Source organism: Saimiri boliviensis, chromosome 10, assembly GCF_048565385.1.
Source record: "Saimiri boliviensis isolate mSaiBol1 chromosome 10, mSaiBol1.pri, whole genome shotgun sequence".
NCBI classification, from domain to species: Eukaryota; Metazoa; Chordata; class Mammalia; order Primates; family Cebidae; genus Saimiri; species Saimiri boliviensis.
Genome location: NC_133458.1, coordinates 16005497 through 16025930, shown reverse-complemented (window position 1 = coordinate 16025930; position 20434 = coordinate 16005497). Strand labels below are relative to the sequence as shown.

The 20434-nt window shown below is 35.2% G+C and overlaps 1 protein-coding gene across 4 annotated transcripts in view; it reads left to right on the top strand.

The window, feature by feature from the left end:
- Positions 1–20434, top strand: part of AGK (acylglycerol kinase) — a 113733-nt gene that overhangs the window by 46491 nt on the left and 46808 nt on the right. For all 4 annotated transcript variants that reach the window (XR_012512005.1, XM_039472672.2, XM_039472673.2 and 1 more), the window contains exons 6-8: positions 8297–8389; positions 11159–11191; positions 12475–12569. Coding sequence is in view for 3 of the 4 variants with exons in the window: in XM_039472672.2 (XP_039328606.2) it covers positions 8297–8389; positions 11159–11191; positions 12475–12569 (221 nt within the window). In the remaining variant the exon portion in view is untranslated. The remainder of the gene's footprint in view (positions 1–8296; positions 8390–11158; positions 11192–12474; positions 12570–20434) is intronic.

Genomic DNA, 20434 nt, shown 5'->3' with positions numbered 1-20434 from the left:
TTTTAACTTCAATGCTTATTTCATTAATTGTTATCTTTCTTTCTTATTGTATGTATTTAAAGCTACAAATTCCAATCTGCTTCAGCTGCATCCTATGCTTTTTGATGAATGGTATTTTTATTATCATTTATTTCTGAATATTTTTGAATTTTCCTTATGATTTTTGCTTCATCTATGAGTTACTGAGACATGTTTCTGAATTTCCAGATCTAAAGTTTTTGTGATTGTCTTTGTTAATGATTTCAGACTTAATTGCATTTTGGCCAAAAAAAAAATGTAGTCTATAAAATATTCTAGTATTTTAAAGTTTGTTGAGATTTGTTTTATGGTCTAACACGTGCTCTGTTTCAATAAATGTTGTATCTATGCCTAAAAATAGTATATATCAGTTATTGGGTACTATGTTCTATATATGTTCATTAAGTCAAGTCTGTTAATTCTGTGGGTTCAAATCTTGTATGTCCTTACTGATTTTTTCTTCTGTTTTAACTATACAAATTATCAAGAAGGAGGTGTTAGAAATCTCCCACTGTATCTGTGGATTTGTCTGTTTCACTACATAGATCTGTCCACTTTTGCATTTTGTATTTTGAGACTATGTTATTAGTGCACTAAAGTTTCAAATTATTTCAATCTTCTTACATTTTGATCCTGTCATAGAATGACTATTTTTAGCACAAATAATGCCTTTTGTGATAGTCTATCTTATCTGGTATAATGGATAATTTATACTAGCTTACTTACTTTTAGTTTTTGCCTGGTATGATTTTTATATCCCTTTACTTTCATCTTTTTTGTATCCTGATATTTTACATGTATTGTTGATAAAAGCATGAAAGCAGGATATTGTAAAGGCCATTTTTCTCATCTTTTGACTTGACTGTTTAATTCATTCCAACATTTCTCGTAATCGTTGATGTATTTGGGCTTATTTCTATACCGGTTATCTATTGCTACAGAACAAACTGCCTCACTGTTTTTCTGCTTATGATTCCATGGGTCAGCAGTCTCACCTGGGCTCCTAGTGGCATGGCTGAGGAAGGGTGGTCTTTGATGGCTTTACTCACATGTCTTCAAGTTGATGCTGGCTGTCCTCTGGCTCATGTGGTCTCCACTAGGTATCTTCACATGGTAGCTGGGTTCCCTGAAGTCAGTTATAGACGTCCTCTAATTTTATCCCTAAATACTTTTACATGTATTTTTAAACAAATAAGGAGAGTTTTATATTTATCTACAGTGCCATTTTCATACTTAGCAAAAGTAACAATTCTCTTATATCATCTTACACTACCTAACCTATGTTCAAATGTCCTGTGACTCATGTATTTATAATTTTTTCCAATTTGAGATAGTTATCAATTATATACAAGTACTAATATGTACATTACATATACAGAAAATAGACATTTGAAAGGATGTGGTTAAAAAATTAATAGAAATAGAAATACCGATGTTTACTTTTTGTGCCTCAGTAGAAACCACTACTTTTTACAGGGTTTGTTTTCTTTTTGATTCGCTTTTATTTTTAAATAATCTCAAACTTATAAAAAAAAAGTACAGAAATAATACAAATTTCCATATCACTTCATCCAAACTCCTCAACTGCCGTATTAACATTTTACCATGTTCACACATGCTCTCTCTTTTCATGTATGTGTGTGTGTATATGTATGAATGTATATACATATACCTATTTTCTGACTTATTTGAGAATAAGTTGCAGAAATAATGTTCTTTTATTTCTAAATATCTGTATCTTAAAAACAAGGGCACTGTTATATAACTGCCAGAACAGTTATCAAAATCAAGAAATTAACATTGATGTACTATTATCTAATTTGTAGAATTTATTCAAATTAAGTTCATTGTTCCATGAATGTCATTTATAACAAAAGAAAAAACACTTTTTCTTGTTCTGCATCCAATCTGGGATCACATGTTGTATTTAGTTGTGGATATTTGTTTAGGCAACTTTAATCTAAAAAAGTTCCTCAGTATTTTTTCTTTTATGGCCTTCACATTTTTGAAGAGTTCAAGCCTTTTTTTTTTTCTTTTTTTTTTTTTTTTTTTTTGTAGAACATCCTTCAGTTTGGGTTTATCTACTGTTTTGTCATGATTAGACTCAGATTATGTAGTTTAGCAGGAGTAGTACCACAGAATGTTGTGTCTTTCCCAATGCATAATACATATAAGAAAGTTCTGTGAACTTTTTAAATATTTAGCTTGAGATTTTTTTCAGATTACCCAGGTAGCACACATTTGGGTTACTTATGTAAAGGCTAGTGTAAGGTTGTGGATTCTCAGGGAAGATGTTTATTCCTTCATTTAGCACCAAATTTCAGAACATGAAAGCGTCTTTGCAGTACCTTGGGAATCATCTAGGAGTAGAGTAAGTCAACTTTTTTGTTCTCTCTAAAGTTCACATACAGTCTTTTGCATCCTGGTTTATAGTGGGGTGTGGTTCTATATTAGATTGACTAATCTTGAGCAGGTCCTGGGATTTTTGTTTGCTTTTCCTAGAACCTGGTGAAACTTTGATAACCAGCATTCAGATCTACCTGGTTCACTAGATGCCCTCAAAACATTTACTGCATAGGTGCTAGTTTTATATTTAGTGTTCTGTACTTTATTCTCATTTATTGATGCATCAAAGATGTTTTCATTAATTTTCAGTGGTTCTGCATTGATAACAAAAATAATATAAAAAAAAAAGTCAATGGCAGGGTACCTAGTCTAACATTTTGTTAGAAATGGAATTGCAGCACTTCATGTAGCTGGTTTTATTTAAATCACATACAGCCCAATGAAATTGAGTGTCATCTTTATTTTATGAATGAGGAAATTGAGGATACAAACATCTAGAAAACTGCTCCGTTATACAATTAGTAGTGACAGAGCTCGTTTAAACCCAGGCCTGTCAACTCTAAGGCATGTGCTTTCTACCTTGGGCTTTGCCTCCCATTTGACATAAAACCTCCAAGACACCCTATTACACCTTAGGATAGCACTACTAGAATATTCTTCCTAATTTTGAAAAGAAATCTGGTTCCCAAGAGTTTTTACACATAGGTCAGTGGTTTTCAACTCTGGCTGAATATCTAATTACCTGGAAATGTTTCAAAATATAACTTATACCCAGGTCTCACTCCCTAGATATAACTAATGTGGAGTGGAGTCTATGTGTCTGTATTTAAAAATAATTTCATTCATTCACTTGTTCATTTGTTTGTTTATTCATTCCCAGGTGATTATAATGTGTAGTTGGATTGAGAATCATTGACTTCGGGCTTGGGTCTATCCCATGGGTTCATGTGAAAGAAGCTTAATCTTTCTTCTGCAAAATAGTCTTCTGCAAAATGTTATCCTGACCCTCCCTTGAGCCTTCTGTGGTTTAAACATTTCCAATTTCTTCATGCGGGTAATGGTTTCAAATCTGTCAGCTTCCTGATTGTTCCCTTAAATATTCTCCAGTAGTGCCCAGAAATGAGGTATGGGCTATCTAAGGAAGAGTAAAGCAAGATCACCATTCTTTCAAACAGCTGAAGCTCAGACTCTTTTGTTCTTGTCGATATATCATGCTTTGAGTCATATGGAACTCATTATTTTGTTTGCTGTGTACCATAAGGCCACTTTATTAAAAAATGGACTTTATTTTTTAGAGCAGTTTTAGGTTGAAGGAAGAATGTAGCAGAAATCACAGAGTACCTATATTCCTTCTCTCCCCTGCCCACAATTTCCCATATTACTAACATCTCATATTAGTATGGTACCTTTCCTACAATTGATGAACTGTCATTGATGCATTATTGTTAACTCAAGTCCATCGTTTTCATTTGCATTTGCTCTTTGTGTTGCACAGTTCTGTGGGTTTTGACAAATGCATAATGCATTGTGTTCACCATTATATTATCAGACAGATAAATTTCACTGCCCTAAAAATCCTTGCTGCTCTTCTGCTCTACCTATTCATCCTTCCCTCCAGGGCTGATGTTTTTACTGTCACCATACCTTTGCAATTTTTTTAAATGTCACATAGTTGGAATCATACAGTAGGTAGCCTTTTCAGATTGGCTTATTTCACTTAGCAATATGCAGTTTAGATTTCTCCATTATGTTTTCATGGCTTGTTAGCTCATTTCTTTGCTGAATAATAGTCTATTGTCTGAATGTACTGCAGTTTATCCATTCACCTACTGAAATATGTCTTGGTTGCTTCTAGTTTCAGCAGCTATGAATAAAGTTGCTAGAAACATTAATGTGCAGGTTCTTAGGTGGACAAAATAAGATTTCCACTCATTTGGGTAAATGCCTAGGAGTGCTATTGCTGGATGATATGGTAAGACTATGGTTTTGTAAGAAATTGCTACGGAGAGTGGCTGTACCATTTTGTATTATTACCACCAGTGAACTAGAGTTCCTGTTGTTCCATATCCTCATCAGTCTTTGTCACTGTTAGTGTTTTGGATTTTAGCCATGGACATAAATGTATAATGATATCTCATTGTTTTAATTTGCAATTCTCTAATGACATATAATGTTGAGTATATTTCCATATGCTTATTATCCATCTGTAGATCTTTGATGAGGTGTCTGTTCAGATCTTTGCCCTTTTAATTGGGCTGGTTTCTTTTTGTTGAGCTCTAAGAGTTGTTTGTATATTTTAGATGCAAATTGTTTGCTATGCATTTTGCATATATTCTCTCTCAGGCTGTGGCTTGTCTTTTAAGTCTTATAATAGTGTTTTTTTATATAGCAGAAGTTTTAAATTTTACTGAATTTCATTTTATCAATTTTTTTTTTCTTTCATGGATCATGTTTTTGGTGATGTATCTAAAAACTCAATCACCAAACCCAAGATCACTTAAATTCTCTCCTATGTTATCTTCTAGGCATTTTATAGTTTTCCATTTTACCTTTAGGCCTGTGATCCATTTTGAGTTAGTTTTTGTGAAAGGTGTAAGGTTAGCATCTAGATTTTTTTCTGGGAGATGAGTAATTGTTAGGTCACTATTTTTATCCTTGCTTTTTTAGTGCATTTTGGATTTTTTTCCTAAGATTGGAGCCTCAAATATATTAATATGATCTCTATTAATATTTTAAATTATGGTCTGTCAGATCTGTCAAATCTTTTAAAACTTCGATTCTTTTATTCATGTACCTATTTACATTTATTAATTTGTTTTTGCAAATATTTATTTGGTTCCCACTATGAGCTAAGCCTTGTTCTAGGTCTTGGGGATGTAGTCTGAACAAAATAAACTCCCCATCCGTCCTTAAAGATGTACATTTCAAGGCTTGAAAGCAATAATGCAGATGAGAAACAAATATACAAATAAACATATAATTTGTCAGATGGTGATGAGTGCTAAGAAGAAAGATTAAGCAAGGTAAAGAGACAAAGACTAATAGGGGTTTTATTTTAGTGCAGATGGTCAAGGAAGGCAAGTTTGACAAGATAAACTTCAAATAGACACCCAAAGGAAATGAATTAGTCATGGAGATGCTTGAGGAAGGAGTATCACAGTATCACGAGCTGTGATACTGCATGTCCAGAGTCCCCGAGGCACGTGTGTACTTGACATATTTAAAGCATGATAAAGAGGCCAGCGTGGATGGAGTGAAATGAGCATAGGATGAGAGTAAGAGAGGATGAGATTAGAGAAGTAAGGAGGGGCAAATGTCAGCTTTGCATCATTTGCGTATTGAGTAAATTACCTTTCACTTCCATTGTTGATAAAGTATTGCATAAGAAACGGCTGAAGGGGGACCCTTAATGACATGTCCTAGGAATCTTCCAGCAATCTGATATCATTCCAACGAGCATCACATTTTGGACATAGATAATTGAATTGGTAGCTCTTCTACTTACTTGTATTCTAGCATGTTGTTTCCACATTTCTTCACCTGTCCACAGGGAGATCATCAAGTGACTTGCCAGCAGTCTTGCTGAAAACCAGATGTAATATGTCTGTCTAATTTCCAGGATCTACTGATGTAGCTGATCTGCCAAAGAAGGAAATGGGGGGTGGGGGGAAAGAAGAAGGAAATGAGGACAGTATGAAATCACTTGGCCTTAGTGAGAACGCAGCCTTATTCCTAATGACCACCTATTTCTGAGTGTTCACAAACTATTATTTTAATCAGATTGACCTATATACATTTTTTTAAAGTCAAATATTTGCAAATATGTAACTATAAAGCCCAATAATTTTAGAATAAAAGTGGAACTATTCGTCATAAAATTAGATGGTATTATTTTAGGGAGGCTTCCTTTTTCCTCTGTGTTAACTGTAAATTAATGTCATGTAGGACTTACTGGCTCAGGTGCTGGAGTCTTTTCTCGCAGTAGCTGGATGTCCAGCAATTCAATTCTGGTCAATTCAATTCAACTCAGCTCAATTCAACTCCGACACCTGGAGTTAGTGCAGACTCCATGGGTTAAGGGCTCAGTTTCACAAGACTGTCTACACTTCAGCCACCAGTCTCATATCCTGGGGAAATGGTCACCAGTTCTTCTGACCTGCCAGCTACAAATCAAAGGTTCCCCAACTCTCTCCTCAGGTTCGATAACTCAAACTCAGGAAAGCACTTATGTTTACCAGTACATTGTAAAGGATACTACTCAGGAATAGCAAATGGAAAGATACATAGGGCAAGGTATGGGAGCAGAGGGATTGGCACAGAGCTTCCATACCCTTCCTCTGTAGGTGTGCCTCCTCTCAACACTTCAATGTGGAGGTGTTTGCTTCCAGCCTGGAAGCTCCCCACACTCCCTTGCTTAGGAAGGTTCCCTTAAGCAGGTAGGATTGATTAAATTATTGGCCATTGCTGAGTAATCTCAATCTCAGGCCTCTCGCTCTTCCCTGGAGGTTAAGCGTAGGGCTAAAAGTTCCAACCCTCTAATCACCTTGCTGGCCCTTCTGATGACCAGCTCCCATCTTGAAGCTATCCAGGGGCCCACCAGTCACCTATCAGCACAAACTCTGTTAAAATTGAGAGGGGCTTGCCATGAATAACGAAAGACATTTTTATCACTCAGGAAATTCCAGGGATTTTAGCTCTGGGCCAAGAACCAAGGACAAAGACTATCTATCTATCTATCTATCTATCTATCTATCTATCTATCTGTTTTTTTTTCCTGAGACAGAGTCTTGCTTTGTCGCCCAGGCTGGAGTGTAGTGGTGTGATCTGAGGTCACTGCAACCTCCACCTCCCAAGTTCAAGTGATTCTCCGGCTTTAGCCTCCTAAGAAGCTAGGATTACAGCCATGCACCACCAAACCTGGCTAATTTTTGTATTTTTAGTAGAGTTGGGGTTTCACCATGTTGGCCAGTCTGGTCTCGAACTCAACCTCTTGGTCCGCTCGCACTGGCCTCCCAAAGTGCTGGGATTACAGGCATGGGCCACCGCACCCAGCCCAGATATATATTTTTTACTATGCCACAGGGCTTTACCCCACCTGAAATCCAGACATTTAATTTTTGTCTATTAGTATGTCTAGTGTGATATCAATTGGAGGGAGCGTTTTCTATTTTAGTATTAGTTGCATTATGTCTATTGAAATTTAGTGTTTGGTTTTACATATTATTGGTGTCTGTTTCTGAGATCAAATGATGTCAATAAAAATGGTAAGGCTTAGGCATTGTTTTGTGACTGCTTCGAATCATACCTGTATTTCTTTATGTATAGTCATAACAAAACAATAATAACCTCCTTTTATTTAGTACAATACCAGTTATGAACAGTTAGTTACCTTACCAACTGCTTTACAGCTGTTTTACAGAGAAGCTATCATTATTCCCTCCCTCAACACATATAATTTCAGTGATGAGGAAATTAAGATCCATAGAGTTTAAGGTCACTCAGCTAAAAAGTAGCAGAGTTGAGATTTAATCTAGGTCTCTTGGGCTCTGACATCTGTGCTCTTGTCATCACATCTGCTTCTCCCTATTTGCATGTACACTTGACTTCCTGTAAAGGATGTAATAGAATCTGTACTGGACTGGAAATGAGGCCTTTGACTAGCTAGCTGTGTAACAGACAAATTATTGGGTTTGAATTTTATTTTTAAAGTAAGGAGCTGACTAAATAGTTTCTGAGGTCCCTCTGGCTCTAAAAGTGTAAAACTGTAACAAGTGTACATAATTGCTTTGATAGCTATTTTTTTATGTCTATCAATTATGTGAAATTTACTAAGAGAGTCAGTGTAAAACTTTAAAGATATCCCACATTTTCAAACCTTTAACCTTGTGACGCTAGGCTGATAAACTTACCAAAGGCTTCCTTGGTATTTCAGACAGATTATGAGGGACAAGCCAAGAAACTCCTGGAACTGATGGAAAACACAGATGTGATCATTGTTGCAGGAGGAGATGGGACACTGCAGGAGGTATGACTGTTTTTCTCTTTGAAGCTATTTTGAAGGTGAGAAAAATGAAAATTAAATTCTAGAGTAATGGTATAAAGTAATTGTGATTTAAATAAATTATTTATTTTAATTCATCGTTTTAGGATTGTTGCTCTCTGAAGCTAGTATAGCTAAATTTTTCTCATGCACTTCCATTTCATTGCTTTTTGTAAATCTCTACCCAGCACATAAAAGAATTTTTGTATTATCATATTTAAGTTTGATAACATTGAATATCATAGGAGATAAAATGGTGATGGGTGGGATAATCTTATTATATTTTGAAGACTCTTATGAAGTAGCCCTGTTTGTAATGAAATCATAGTTTCAACCATCAGGTACGTTTCATTTTGTGTTTTTTTTTGTTTTTGTTTTTGTTTTTTCAGAGTCTCAGGTATGTTTCTTATAAATAAATACAGATTCATCTATCCATTTTCATGTCCTTTCCATTATATATAATATTATACTACATTTATAGGAAGAGGTATATATGTTAAGATGTATGCATCTGCGTTTAATATTACATGTTTTAAATGAGATACCACTATGCACCTGTTAGAATGGCCAGAATTTCAGAACACTGAAATCAAATGCTGGCAAGGATGTGGAGCAACAGGAACTCTCATTGTTGGTAGGAATGCCACTTTGGTACAGCCACTTTGGAACAGTTGGGTGGTTTCTTACAAAACTGAACATACTGTTAACATATGGTTGTGCTCCTTGGTATTTACAAAAGGAGTTGAAATCCTCAGTCCACACAGTTGCACATGTAGCAGCTTTACTCATAATTTCCAAAACTTGGAAGCAACCAAGATGTCCTTTAGTAGGTGAATGAATAAATAAAGTGAGCTACATTCAGACAATAGGCATTATTCAGCACTAAAAAGAAGTGAGCTATCAAGCCATGAAAAGACATGGAGGAAACCTGAATGTATGTTACTAAGTGAAAGAGGATACTCTGAAAAGACTACGTACTGTATGATTCCAGTTATTTGATATCTGGAGAAGGCAAAACTATGGAAGCAGTGAAAACGTCAGTGGTTACCAGACGCTGAAGAAAGGGATGAATAGGCAGAGCACAGAGGATTGGTAGGGCAGTGAAACTATTCATTAAGATACTGTAGGGGTGAATACATGGTGTTACACGTTTGTGGAAACCCATAGAATGTACAACACCAAGAGTGACCCCTAATGGAAACTATGGACTTTGGGTGATGATAATAATGTGTCAATGTAGATCCATCAATTTTAACAAATGTGCCACTCTGGTTAAGGATGTTGATAATGGGGGCAAGGTTCACATGTAGGGGCCAGGGGAACATGGGAAACCTCTGTATTCCTCTCAATTTTGCTGTGAATCTACGACTACTTTTAAATAATAAGATTTATTAATAAAAATACCCTTAATGCTTACTTTGGTCCATTAAGGACAGTAAGTATGTTACCCTGCAAGTACTTTTCTTTTCCATGCAGCAGACTGGTGTATTCATTATACTTTGGAAGCCCCTAAAGAGCCCCGTGCAGGTGATCCCACTCGCTGATCAATTATTCAATCCTGTATACTATAATTCACATTCATACCTCATTTCTGATTGCCTGTTGTCCCCATTTGTCTGTTTTACCAGTGTTCAAGGATCAGAAGCTAATAGCAGACAGAGCACTGTCCTATGTTTGACTTAATAATTATGTGAGCCTTACTAAGCTTCTTTTGAAAAGGCTGTGCTAATGATCTTGTAATTGTTTTTATGGCTTTTTAATGAAGTGTGAAAAATATTGATAGCATGCCCACAAAGAATGAAGTAGATCTCTCAACAGCCCCACGTATTGCTGAAATTCAGTGAGGCAGGAGAAGATGAAGGGAGAAGACCTGGGTCAGGTTTACTGTACAAAATGTTTTTAAAGAAATTGTCTATTTGGTATAATTACATTCAACTAAAAATATGCACTGGATGAATCTGGAAACCATCATTCCCAGCAAACTGACACAAGAACAGAAAACCAAACACCGCATGTTCTTACTCATAGGTAGGTGTTGAACAATGAGAACACATGGACACAAGGAGGGGAGCATCACACACTGGGGGCAGTTGTGGGGGTAGGGGAGAGACAGCAGGGGTGAGGAAAGAGGGGAGGGTTGGGAGGGATAACATGGGGAGAAATGCCAGATATAGTATGCACCTGAAGTCAAATAAATTTAAAAATAAAAAACATGCACTGATTAGAAAAAGGATTGGAGGGAAATATGGCAAAAACCAAAAAGCGATTAATAATTGGTTATGATGGAATTAGGAGAATTTTTTTTCTTTAGATATTTTTCACAGTTTTTACAAGAATACTATCCTCCTTCATATTTGTCAATAAAAACAATTGAGTGCACTCTGAGTGTAGCAAAGTGCTTTAATCCTGTATGTGAACTTCGTAGTAGTAAACTAGGTTTTTTGTGTAATTGATGTATATATCACATTTATACCCATTTTATAGAACTTAAAACATATTTTTACTAATACAACTTGGAGTTTTAAATAATTTTTTTATCTTAGCCTTTATTGTTTTGTTGATCCTAGGTCAAAAATACAATCTAATTTAGTTCTGATTGTACTGGAGAATATGTTTTAAGATCCAATGCATCTTTTAAGAGAGCTTCTAAGAAGAAAACAGGAATAAGCTTATGGTCTATGAAAATTGAATCCAGTTTTTTTTATTATAAAGGAAATACATATTGTTTATAATAATGTTTTATTATATTTGTAGGTTGTTACTGGAGTTCTTCGACGAACAGATGAGGTGAGCTTTAAAGAAAGGGTAATTGCATTTTAACTTTTATTTTTCTTTTTTATTGCTCTTCTCTCTTTTACTTTTTTCTCTGTGTTTTAAAATGGGTACAAGTTGTGCTTTCTTGAATTTTAGAAAAGAAAATACTGCTATCCATGTCATAGAACACGTATATTAACACATGGGAACTTTTCTGGTTTGGTAATTGATGACATCCAATAACTGGACAATGGTTATTTAAAATTTTATTATGGAATCTTTTTTCCAAAGAACTTTTTAATAAATAAATTGTGCTATATTCATATATTGGGAGTCATCTAACAGTTAAAATAAATGAACTAGGTGTATAAGTATCTACATGGTTAAATCTCAAAAGCATTGAATAAAAACAGCAGGTTGCCCAGGTATGTTATGCATTTCAATGAAGTTTTAAAATTCAGAAAACAATACTATGTATTGTTAATGGATGCCTAGATATGTAGCAAAAGAATAATAATGTGAATGGAAAGGAATCACACCAGCCTCAGGATACGGTTTCCTCTGGGAAGGGAGAGAGGAGAATAGGTTTAGGAGGGACTTTCATTTTATCTCTATCATTTTATTTCTTAAAACATACAAAGCAAAAAGACAAATGTTAACATTTAGTAACTTTAGGTTGCGGGCACATGGGTGTTTTTGTAACACTATTTTATGTACTTTTGTACAATAGTTAGAAGATACTTCTCAGGCCCTTTGGTAATAGTAGATTGTGCTCAGAATTGTTTTGAACCTTATAATATCTATTGTATGTGTCACATTTAATTAAGTTAACTGGTATGTCAGTACCATCTATTACTTGTTCATTCTCTTTGCCTTATTTGTACTTAAGATAGTTTATAAAGCACCTTCACCCGTCATTGGTCTCTGTATAAGTGGTAGACATTTTTAGCTGAATTTTATCTTCAGCTTTATCAAATAGTGTGACAACATAATACTATCTCTGTTGTACTAGTGCATTAATCTGATATGTTTAAAACCCTCATTATCTTAACCAAATTTCTTTCAAACAGATGTCATTAATGAGTACATAAATATTTCTTCCAAATTCTGATTCTTTTTGTTTTCATTGACTGCTTTGTTAGAAATTGCCCACCTAGCTGTATTTGATTACTGGTCTAGGGATGTGGGAAAGGAGATGGGGAGGCAGATACAGGGTCAATTATTTGTTGTAGTGGACACACCTGTGCTTCTCCATTAAGCCTGATTTTCTGATCATAACAATCAAACTTTCCTCTTCTTCCCCCCTCGCCCCCCAGGCTGCCTTCAGTAAGATTCCCATTGGATTTATCCCACTGGGAGAGACCAGCAGTTTGAGTCACACCCTCTTTGCCGAAAGTGGAAACAAAGTCCAGTAGGTTGTCAATGTGGGGAATTAGCATTTGTGGGTGAGCGAGCCTGGGAATGAAAAAATTTATGTGTATGCTATAACTGTTTTGAGTTTTGATAGCCTGAAACTTCAAATAAGTAAGAGAAGGACCTAGATCAGAGTTCAACCTTTCAGTTCACTGGGAAGTTTTCCAACTGGGTTGTGGGACTCTTAGAATAAGTCTCCAGGTCAGGTAGGGAGGCGAATACTTGATATCCTTTTGTCAGTTGTGAAGATAATATCCCTGACCCAAACTATTTCTGTGCTTGTACATCCTAAGATTGTTTAATGAAGACAGATTGCACTGATCATTTGTTTGCTTTAAGTATACACAATGACAAATAGCAAGTCCCTTGTGAAGATTAAACCAATAGCTTTGGCTTCATCATCTTGATATTAAACATAGCTAAAGCAAATAAATATAGCCATATCCTTTTGGGAATACCTAAGGTGGTAGGCAGTGTAGACAAAGTAGACAGGGAAAGCAGTATAGCCCTGACGTCTAAATTAAACTGCTGTGAATCTAACAGTGTTTTGGGGAGTCAAGCAAATTGTTAATTTTATTCTTTTTTTCTTGAAAGCATTATGTAAACAAAGCTTTGCTCTTTCAAGAAGATAGGAATCTTGAATTTGAGCTCTGATAGAGATTAGTAACATCATTTTAAGCAAATAGTTGTCAAGAAGACCCAAATAAGTGGAGAGATAGCTAAGAGATCAGCTGTCTGATGGTTAATGTAAGCTTTGGGACACATTGGAGAAAGTAAATAAATAAATACTTGGTGCATGATTTAATGAAAATTTTCTCATGATTTTTCTGGTTATGATCTAGAATTAATAATACTCAAGTGATTTTTTTTGTCTGGGTTTAGATTTTTTTTTCTGCTTTGGAATTCTTTCATTAGGCTGGCTTTTGTGAATTTATTTTTGCTATTGTAATTTCAAGAGTCCACTGTATATCTTTGAACAATCATTTTTTTAATAAGCACCTTGGTCCATTTTTCAAAACACTATGCATACACATAGATATATATCAGACCTTCATTCAAACTTCTTTCATGCTTCAAACCTTAATATAATGGGGATTATTTAGCTATTCATTAGCCATCCTGAGGCCCAGTTATAGGAGAGGCCATGTCAGTTGGCCATACTTTTTATTCCCAGTTTAGAATTTCTGGAGGGCAGTAGATAATGACAGTTAATTGCTCCCATTTTTACTTCTCCAAAATGAATCCTCTGGTTCAGCTGTTGGTTACATTAGAGAGCTTGTTTTCCCCTTGTGTCAATGTAGAGTTTTTGAATTGCTTTAGCCAGTATTTCAAACAGCATATGTCATTGACCCAGGGGTAGACCGTTATCCTTGGAGAACCCCTTGCCTGTCCAAAAGCTAATTTACACAGAGTGTGGCAACCTCCGGGGTCTGAGAGAGTCTTCAGTTTGGGGGGAACTGATTTTCCCTTGTAGTTAAACTACTTTTGTTGCTACTGCTATTTATAATTTAAAAATTTATAAAACTTAATTTATAAGCATACCCCAGGGCTCTTAGGTAATCAAGTAAGTCTGTCCTGAGTTCAGAATTCTGTAGGCCTCATAACATGGCAGATGCCTCAGGCTATTTAAAAAGAACGAGGCTTTGCTTTTTGCACTGCTGTCAAGATTTGTTGTACCATAGTTACTACACAGGAAAAAAGAATTTTGAATTTGGAATGTTGCAAGTAAATAATCCTAAAAGTGCTGTTCCATGCTACAGTGCTGCTTTATTTAGAACTTTAAGTTATTGGCAGGAGAATGATGAATTACAGGTTGCAATTTTAGCTGTCTTCTGCCAAGCAATTTAGGAAAGAAATTTTGATGTAAAAAGACTTTCTGAGTTACAACAATTTTTTAAATTTGTTTTTTAAAGTCAGCCTCTCAAAGGCATTTACTAAATCTCTCAATGTGTTAAATACTGTTCAGAGTAAGTACAGTGCTTTAGGATCCTTTCTGATAGCTTTTTTCAGAGTTTATATATTCATATCAAATGACCTTAAACTTGTGAGCATGCTACTTACTTTCTCCTAAACTAAAACTCATATTCTAAACTGCTACCTCCTTCCCAAGTAGCATCTATATTGGAGAGAAAAAATGGTGTAATATGAGGTGATAGAGAAACATGAGAAAGTATAATAGTTTCAACTTGTTTATTAGGGAACCCAGAGTTTAATCCAAGCATTTGAGTCAATGTATATATCTTGGGATTTTAAAGTATCTTAAGTTGTACCAACCTTTGTTAGAAACACTGATGTAGGTGGATTTGATTCCTGTAAGTGTTTACATTTAGTCCTGACCACACTGATGGGAAGGGCTATAGAGCACCCAGATTTTAAATGTGGACTTTTTCTTTGGGAGTCCATTGATACCCATTTGATACCTCCAGAGCAGCCTTACAGGTTAAGGTAGCCCATCTTTGGAGACATGCATTCATTTTGTAACATGCTGGCTCTGTCCTCTTGGTAATTTTGTTCAATCTCTCTGAACTTCAGTTTTCTTACCTGTGTTTATCAAATGCACACTAGTAGTACTTACTTCAGAAGATTGTTAAAAAGCTAAAATAGGTCTAGTTAGGTAAGTGAAATTATGCATAGTAAAGTATCTGATACAGTGAAGACTTTATTCATTTTATTAAGAATTCATTTGGGGGAACAAACAGTAAATAACAAATACATTGATTACAATTACTGATTCTAGATTCTGCAAGTAAAACAAATATAAATCAAAACAGATAAGCCTCTGTTCTGTTGCTAACTGCTTCACCTAGAAATTTTTTTGTTGTTGTTTAAAAAAGTCATTCAAATCAGTTACCATGGGATGGCAACAATTTCTATAAAATACACACTATCAACCAGGTCTGCTCATAGCAGAATAGATTAGGAGGGGCCCTATTTGATTAGGAACTGCCCTTTTTTGAATGGAAATTAAAGTACTTTCTAAATGATTTCTACTTGTAGTTGCACTTAAACTCTAGACAAAATAATTACTTTATTAATCATAATTACCAGATTTATTTTTCCAAAATATAGCTATGTTAACAATAGAGGCAATAGAAAACTAACACTGATATGCCTTTGCAAAAAACATGAAATACTTATGGATAAATTTAACAAAATATGTTTAAGATTTTTATGATGGAAACTACAAATCACTGAAGAGAGAAATCAAGAAGACCTAAGTAGATACTTCTATGTTCATGGATTGCAAAGCTCAGTACTGAGATGTCATTCTCTCCAAACTGATATATAAATCCAATACAATTCCAACCAATATTTCATAAGGCTTTTTGTAGAAATTGACAAATTGAATCTAAAATTTATATAGAAAAAGGAAGTAAAATAACCAAAATAATTTTGAAAAAGAACAAAGTTTAAGAATTTATTCTATCTAATTCCAAAACTTATCCTAAAGCTACAGTGATCAAAACAATGTGCTTTTGGCAAAACGAGAGACATAAATCAGTAGAAGAAAGAATTCAGAATTAGACCCACACACATATGGACAATTGATTTTTCAACAAGGGCACCAAAGCCATTCAATGTGTAATAGAAAAGACAGTTTTTTCAGCAAATAGTATTGGAACAATTGAACATATACAAAAATTAAACTTCAACCCATACCTCACACTATATATAAAAATTAGCACAAAATGGATTGTAAACCTATTATAAAACATAAAAGTGTAAAGCTTCTAGAAGAAAATCTTTAGACATTAGGGAAATGCAAATTAAATCTACCATGAGATGCCACTACACATCTATTAGGATAGCATAAACAAGAAAAAAAAAAAAAAAGGCAAACAAAAACCTGAGAAATACGTGCAGCAACTGAAAGTCTCAGGTATCACTGGTGCAAATACAAAATGGTAGTCACTTTAGAAAATGGTTTGGCACTTTCTTATAAAATTAAACATATACTTACCATATGAGCAACAATCACACTTATAGTTATTTTTCCAAAAGAAATGAGGACATATGTCCATACAAAAACCTACACGTGAATATTTATAGTCACTTTATTCCTAACTGCCAAAAACTGGGAGCAATGCCAATGTCCATCAACTGGTGAATGGATAAACAAATTACAGTACATCCATACAATGGAATATTGATAGTCTATTGATACAGCCAATAGTGTAAATGAACCTCAAGCCCATGCTAAGAGAAAAAAGCTGAACTGGAAAGACTCCATACTTTTCAATTCTGTTTTATGACATCCTGGGAAAGGCAAAACTGTAGACACAGAAAACATAGTAGTTGTCATGAGCTGAAGGTTCAGGGAGTGGATTGGCTACAGAGGGTTATGAAGGAACTTTTTGGGGTGTTGCAAATGTTATATATATTCGTCACGGTGGTAGTTATATGACTGCAGCATTTGTCAAAATGTGTAAAACACTGTACCTAAAAGTATAAATTTTACTGTGTATATATCATACCTCAATTAATCTAACTTTAAAGAAAGAAGTTACACTTCCAGTTTCCAGTTCCACATGAAAGGAGCTTGGAAGCTTCCACTCTGTCCTGACAATAAAAGGTTGAACAGCCTGAAAACTCAACATCTCTTCTTGTATCTGAAGGAGAAGGGAGGACATAGGGCAAACTGCTGCCCACAAGATTGGAGAGATGAATACAGGGGGTTTTGACTTAACGAGATACACACTGGAAACCAGTGCCAGGGTAGGAAAATTTGAGCTGTAATTGGTAAATTGCTGAAGTTCAGTGTGATTAGCTCTGAGAGGAGTCCCGGTCTACTGGGATACAGTCATAAGGAGCCCCCTACAGTATCATGACATATACCTCCCGGAGCTCACAATATCAGGGAAAAATTGCCTTATGCTTTTGGCACTGGTAGGGGAAAGGAACCATTCTGAAATATGCCAACAGTATTCTGTTCTTCTTAACAAGGCCTGTCCTCAGGAGAAACAAGTTAACCAGAGCCTAACCTGTTGGAGTATTCTCAAGGGTCAACTGCCTGGGGAAGGGAAATACTTAATTCTAGCCTTTCATGTGGGAGAAGGGAAAAAGCCAATTCCAGCCCACTCTGGCCATTCTGTCCCACCTAAGGGAACAGAAATAAAACGAGAAATGCTTGTGAAGTTCAAAGTCCAGAGACATAGGCTCATTAAAGCCTAAGACGTAATCATTGCTTCCCCTCCCTTCACACATTACCCCTACATTACTAAAGGCCTATGTACAGCAGTTCTTTTTATCTGGTATGTCATTTCAGACTACCAATTACAAGGCATACTAAAAGGCAAAAAATATGACTCAAAGACACAGCAAGCCTCAGAGGTGGATGTGGTAAGGATGTTTGAATTAGCTGGCTGGGAATTAAAATGATGATTAATACACTAAAGAGTCTAATGGATAAAGTAGACAGCATGCGAGAACAGATAGGCACTGTAAGCAGAGAAATGGAAGTCCTAAGAAAGAACCAAAGATACTAACAGAAATGAAGAATGCCTTTGATAGGCTTACTAGTAGACTGGACATAGCTGAGGAAAGGATCTTTGAGCTGAATGATACCTCAATAGAAAGTTTGAAAAGCAAAGAGAAAAGGGTATGGTCCCAGGACCTTCCACAGAGACCAAAATCCACAGATGTTCAAGTTGCCAATGTAAAATGAAGTAACATTTGCCTGTGACCTATGCACATCTTCCCATACACTTTAATCACCTCTAAATTACTTATAATACCTAATATGATGTAAATAATTGTTGTACTGTGTTGTTTAGGGAATAATGACAAGAAAAAGTCTAGTCTACAATACAGTGTCTAAAAAAATAATTTTAATCCAGTTGGTTGAATCCATGAATGCAGAACTTATGGATGTGGAGGGCTGAGTATAATTGATTTTCTGAAAACAGAAAATCAATAAAAGAAATCAAACCAAAAGTTGGTTCTTTGAAAAGATCAATATAATCAATAAGCTTCTAGTCAGGCTAAGAAAAAAAGGATACAAATTACTAATACTAGAAATGAAAGAGAGGACATCACTACAGAGGCTGTCACTTTCAATACTATGGACACTAACAAGATAATAAAGGAATAATGTGAACAACTTCATACCCACAAATCTGATAACCTAGATGAAATGGACCAATTCCTTGAAAGACACAATTTGCCAAAACTCACACAAGAAAAACTAATCTGTAGTTGAATGGATTGATAAAGTGTGGTACATTCAGACAATGGAATATATCCAACAATAAAAAGAATTGAGGTATCAAGCCATGAAATAATATGAGAATACCTCAAATGCATGTTATTAAGTGAAATAAATCAGTCTGAAAAGCTATATACTAGATGATTTTAATAGTATGACATTTGGAAAAGGCAAAACTATAGAGAAAATAAAAAGATTAATGGTTGCCAGGGGTTAAGGTTAGGGTATGAAAAGCTGGAGCACAGAGGTTTTTTTAAGGCAGTGGAAATGCTCTGTGTGATACTCTAATGGTGTATACATATTATTATACATTTATCCGGACCCACACATTGTGCAACGCTAACAGTGAACCCTAGTGCAAGCTATGGACATTTTAAATTTAAGTTCTGGGATACATTTGCAGAATACACAAGTTTGTTACATAGGTAAACCTGTGCCATGGTGGTTCGCTGCACCTATCAACCCATCACCTGGGTATTAAAGCCCTACAAGCATTAGCTATTTGTCCTGATGCTCTCCATCCCCCCAACTCACCCTGTAAACAGGCTCTGTTCCCCACCCTGTGTCTGCGTGTTCTCATTGTTCAGCTCCACTTATGAGTGAGAACATGCGGTGTTTGGTTTTCCGTTCCTGTGTTACGAACTGTGGACTTTTGGTGATAATGATGTGTGAATGCAGGTTCATCGGTTGTAACAAATATACCATGCTGGTGGGGATGTTGATACTGGAGAAGGCTGTGCATATGTGGGGTAGGGGTAAATAGGAAATCTCTGTACCTTCCTCAATTTTGCTATGAACCTAAGACTGCTCTAAGAAAATGAAGTCTTAAAAAAAAGATTTAAAAAAAATTACAGAAGTTATTTCAAACTTAGATAATTCTGCTTGCTTAAGTAAGCATTAAGGAAGGGCGGTTAGTTTCTCCTTAGTTTGAATAACATTGATATGGACCTGTGGTTATTCTTTCTCATTGTTCATTCTAATTGTATATTGACCCTTGTATCCCACCATTAAAACGCATTGATTTGGGACAATTTGAATATCAATAAGGCAAATAACTGTAATGTATTAAGATATATCAAATATTTTTAAATCACTGAAGGAGGTCATAGTGATACTAGGTAAATAAAAATGAAAAACTGGTCACTTATGGCGGATACTAGGAAATCAATGTGTTATTTTGAAAACTGATTTTTAAAAAGTTTAAAAATCAAGTATTCTGACTTTCTTATAAGACCTATATTTCAGGGTATCCAAATTATGAATGAGAGAAAGTTTCTCTTTGCAGACCAGATAATAAACTGGAAGGGATAATAGAATTTAAAAATTACCAGTTTGCAAATCTATTAATTAATCCATGTAGACAGTGATTATTGATCATTTCTACCATCACAAAAGGTGAGACAAGCAGATATCAAGAACCTTGTGGTGGAAGTACATACCAAAATGTGGAGTATTTTTGCCAAAAGCTTAAGGCTGAATACATTACAGATTTTCTATTCTAGATAAGATTTTCAGAAAGTACAAGGAATGGAGGTGCATGTTAATACCACAGGGATACAATCAGTAAAATTCAAACCTTAGAAACTCAGTAATATAAACAACCTGTTTCCTCAAGTGTGGAAGAGAAGAGGAAAGGGAATCTATAAATTGGAAGAGAC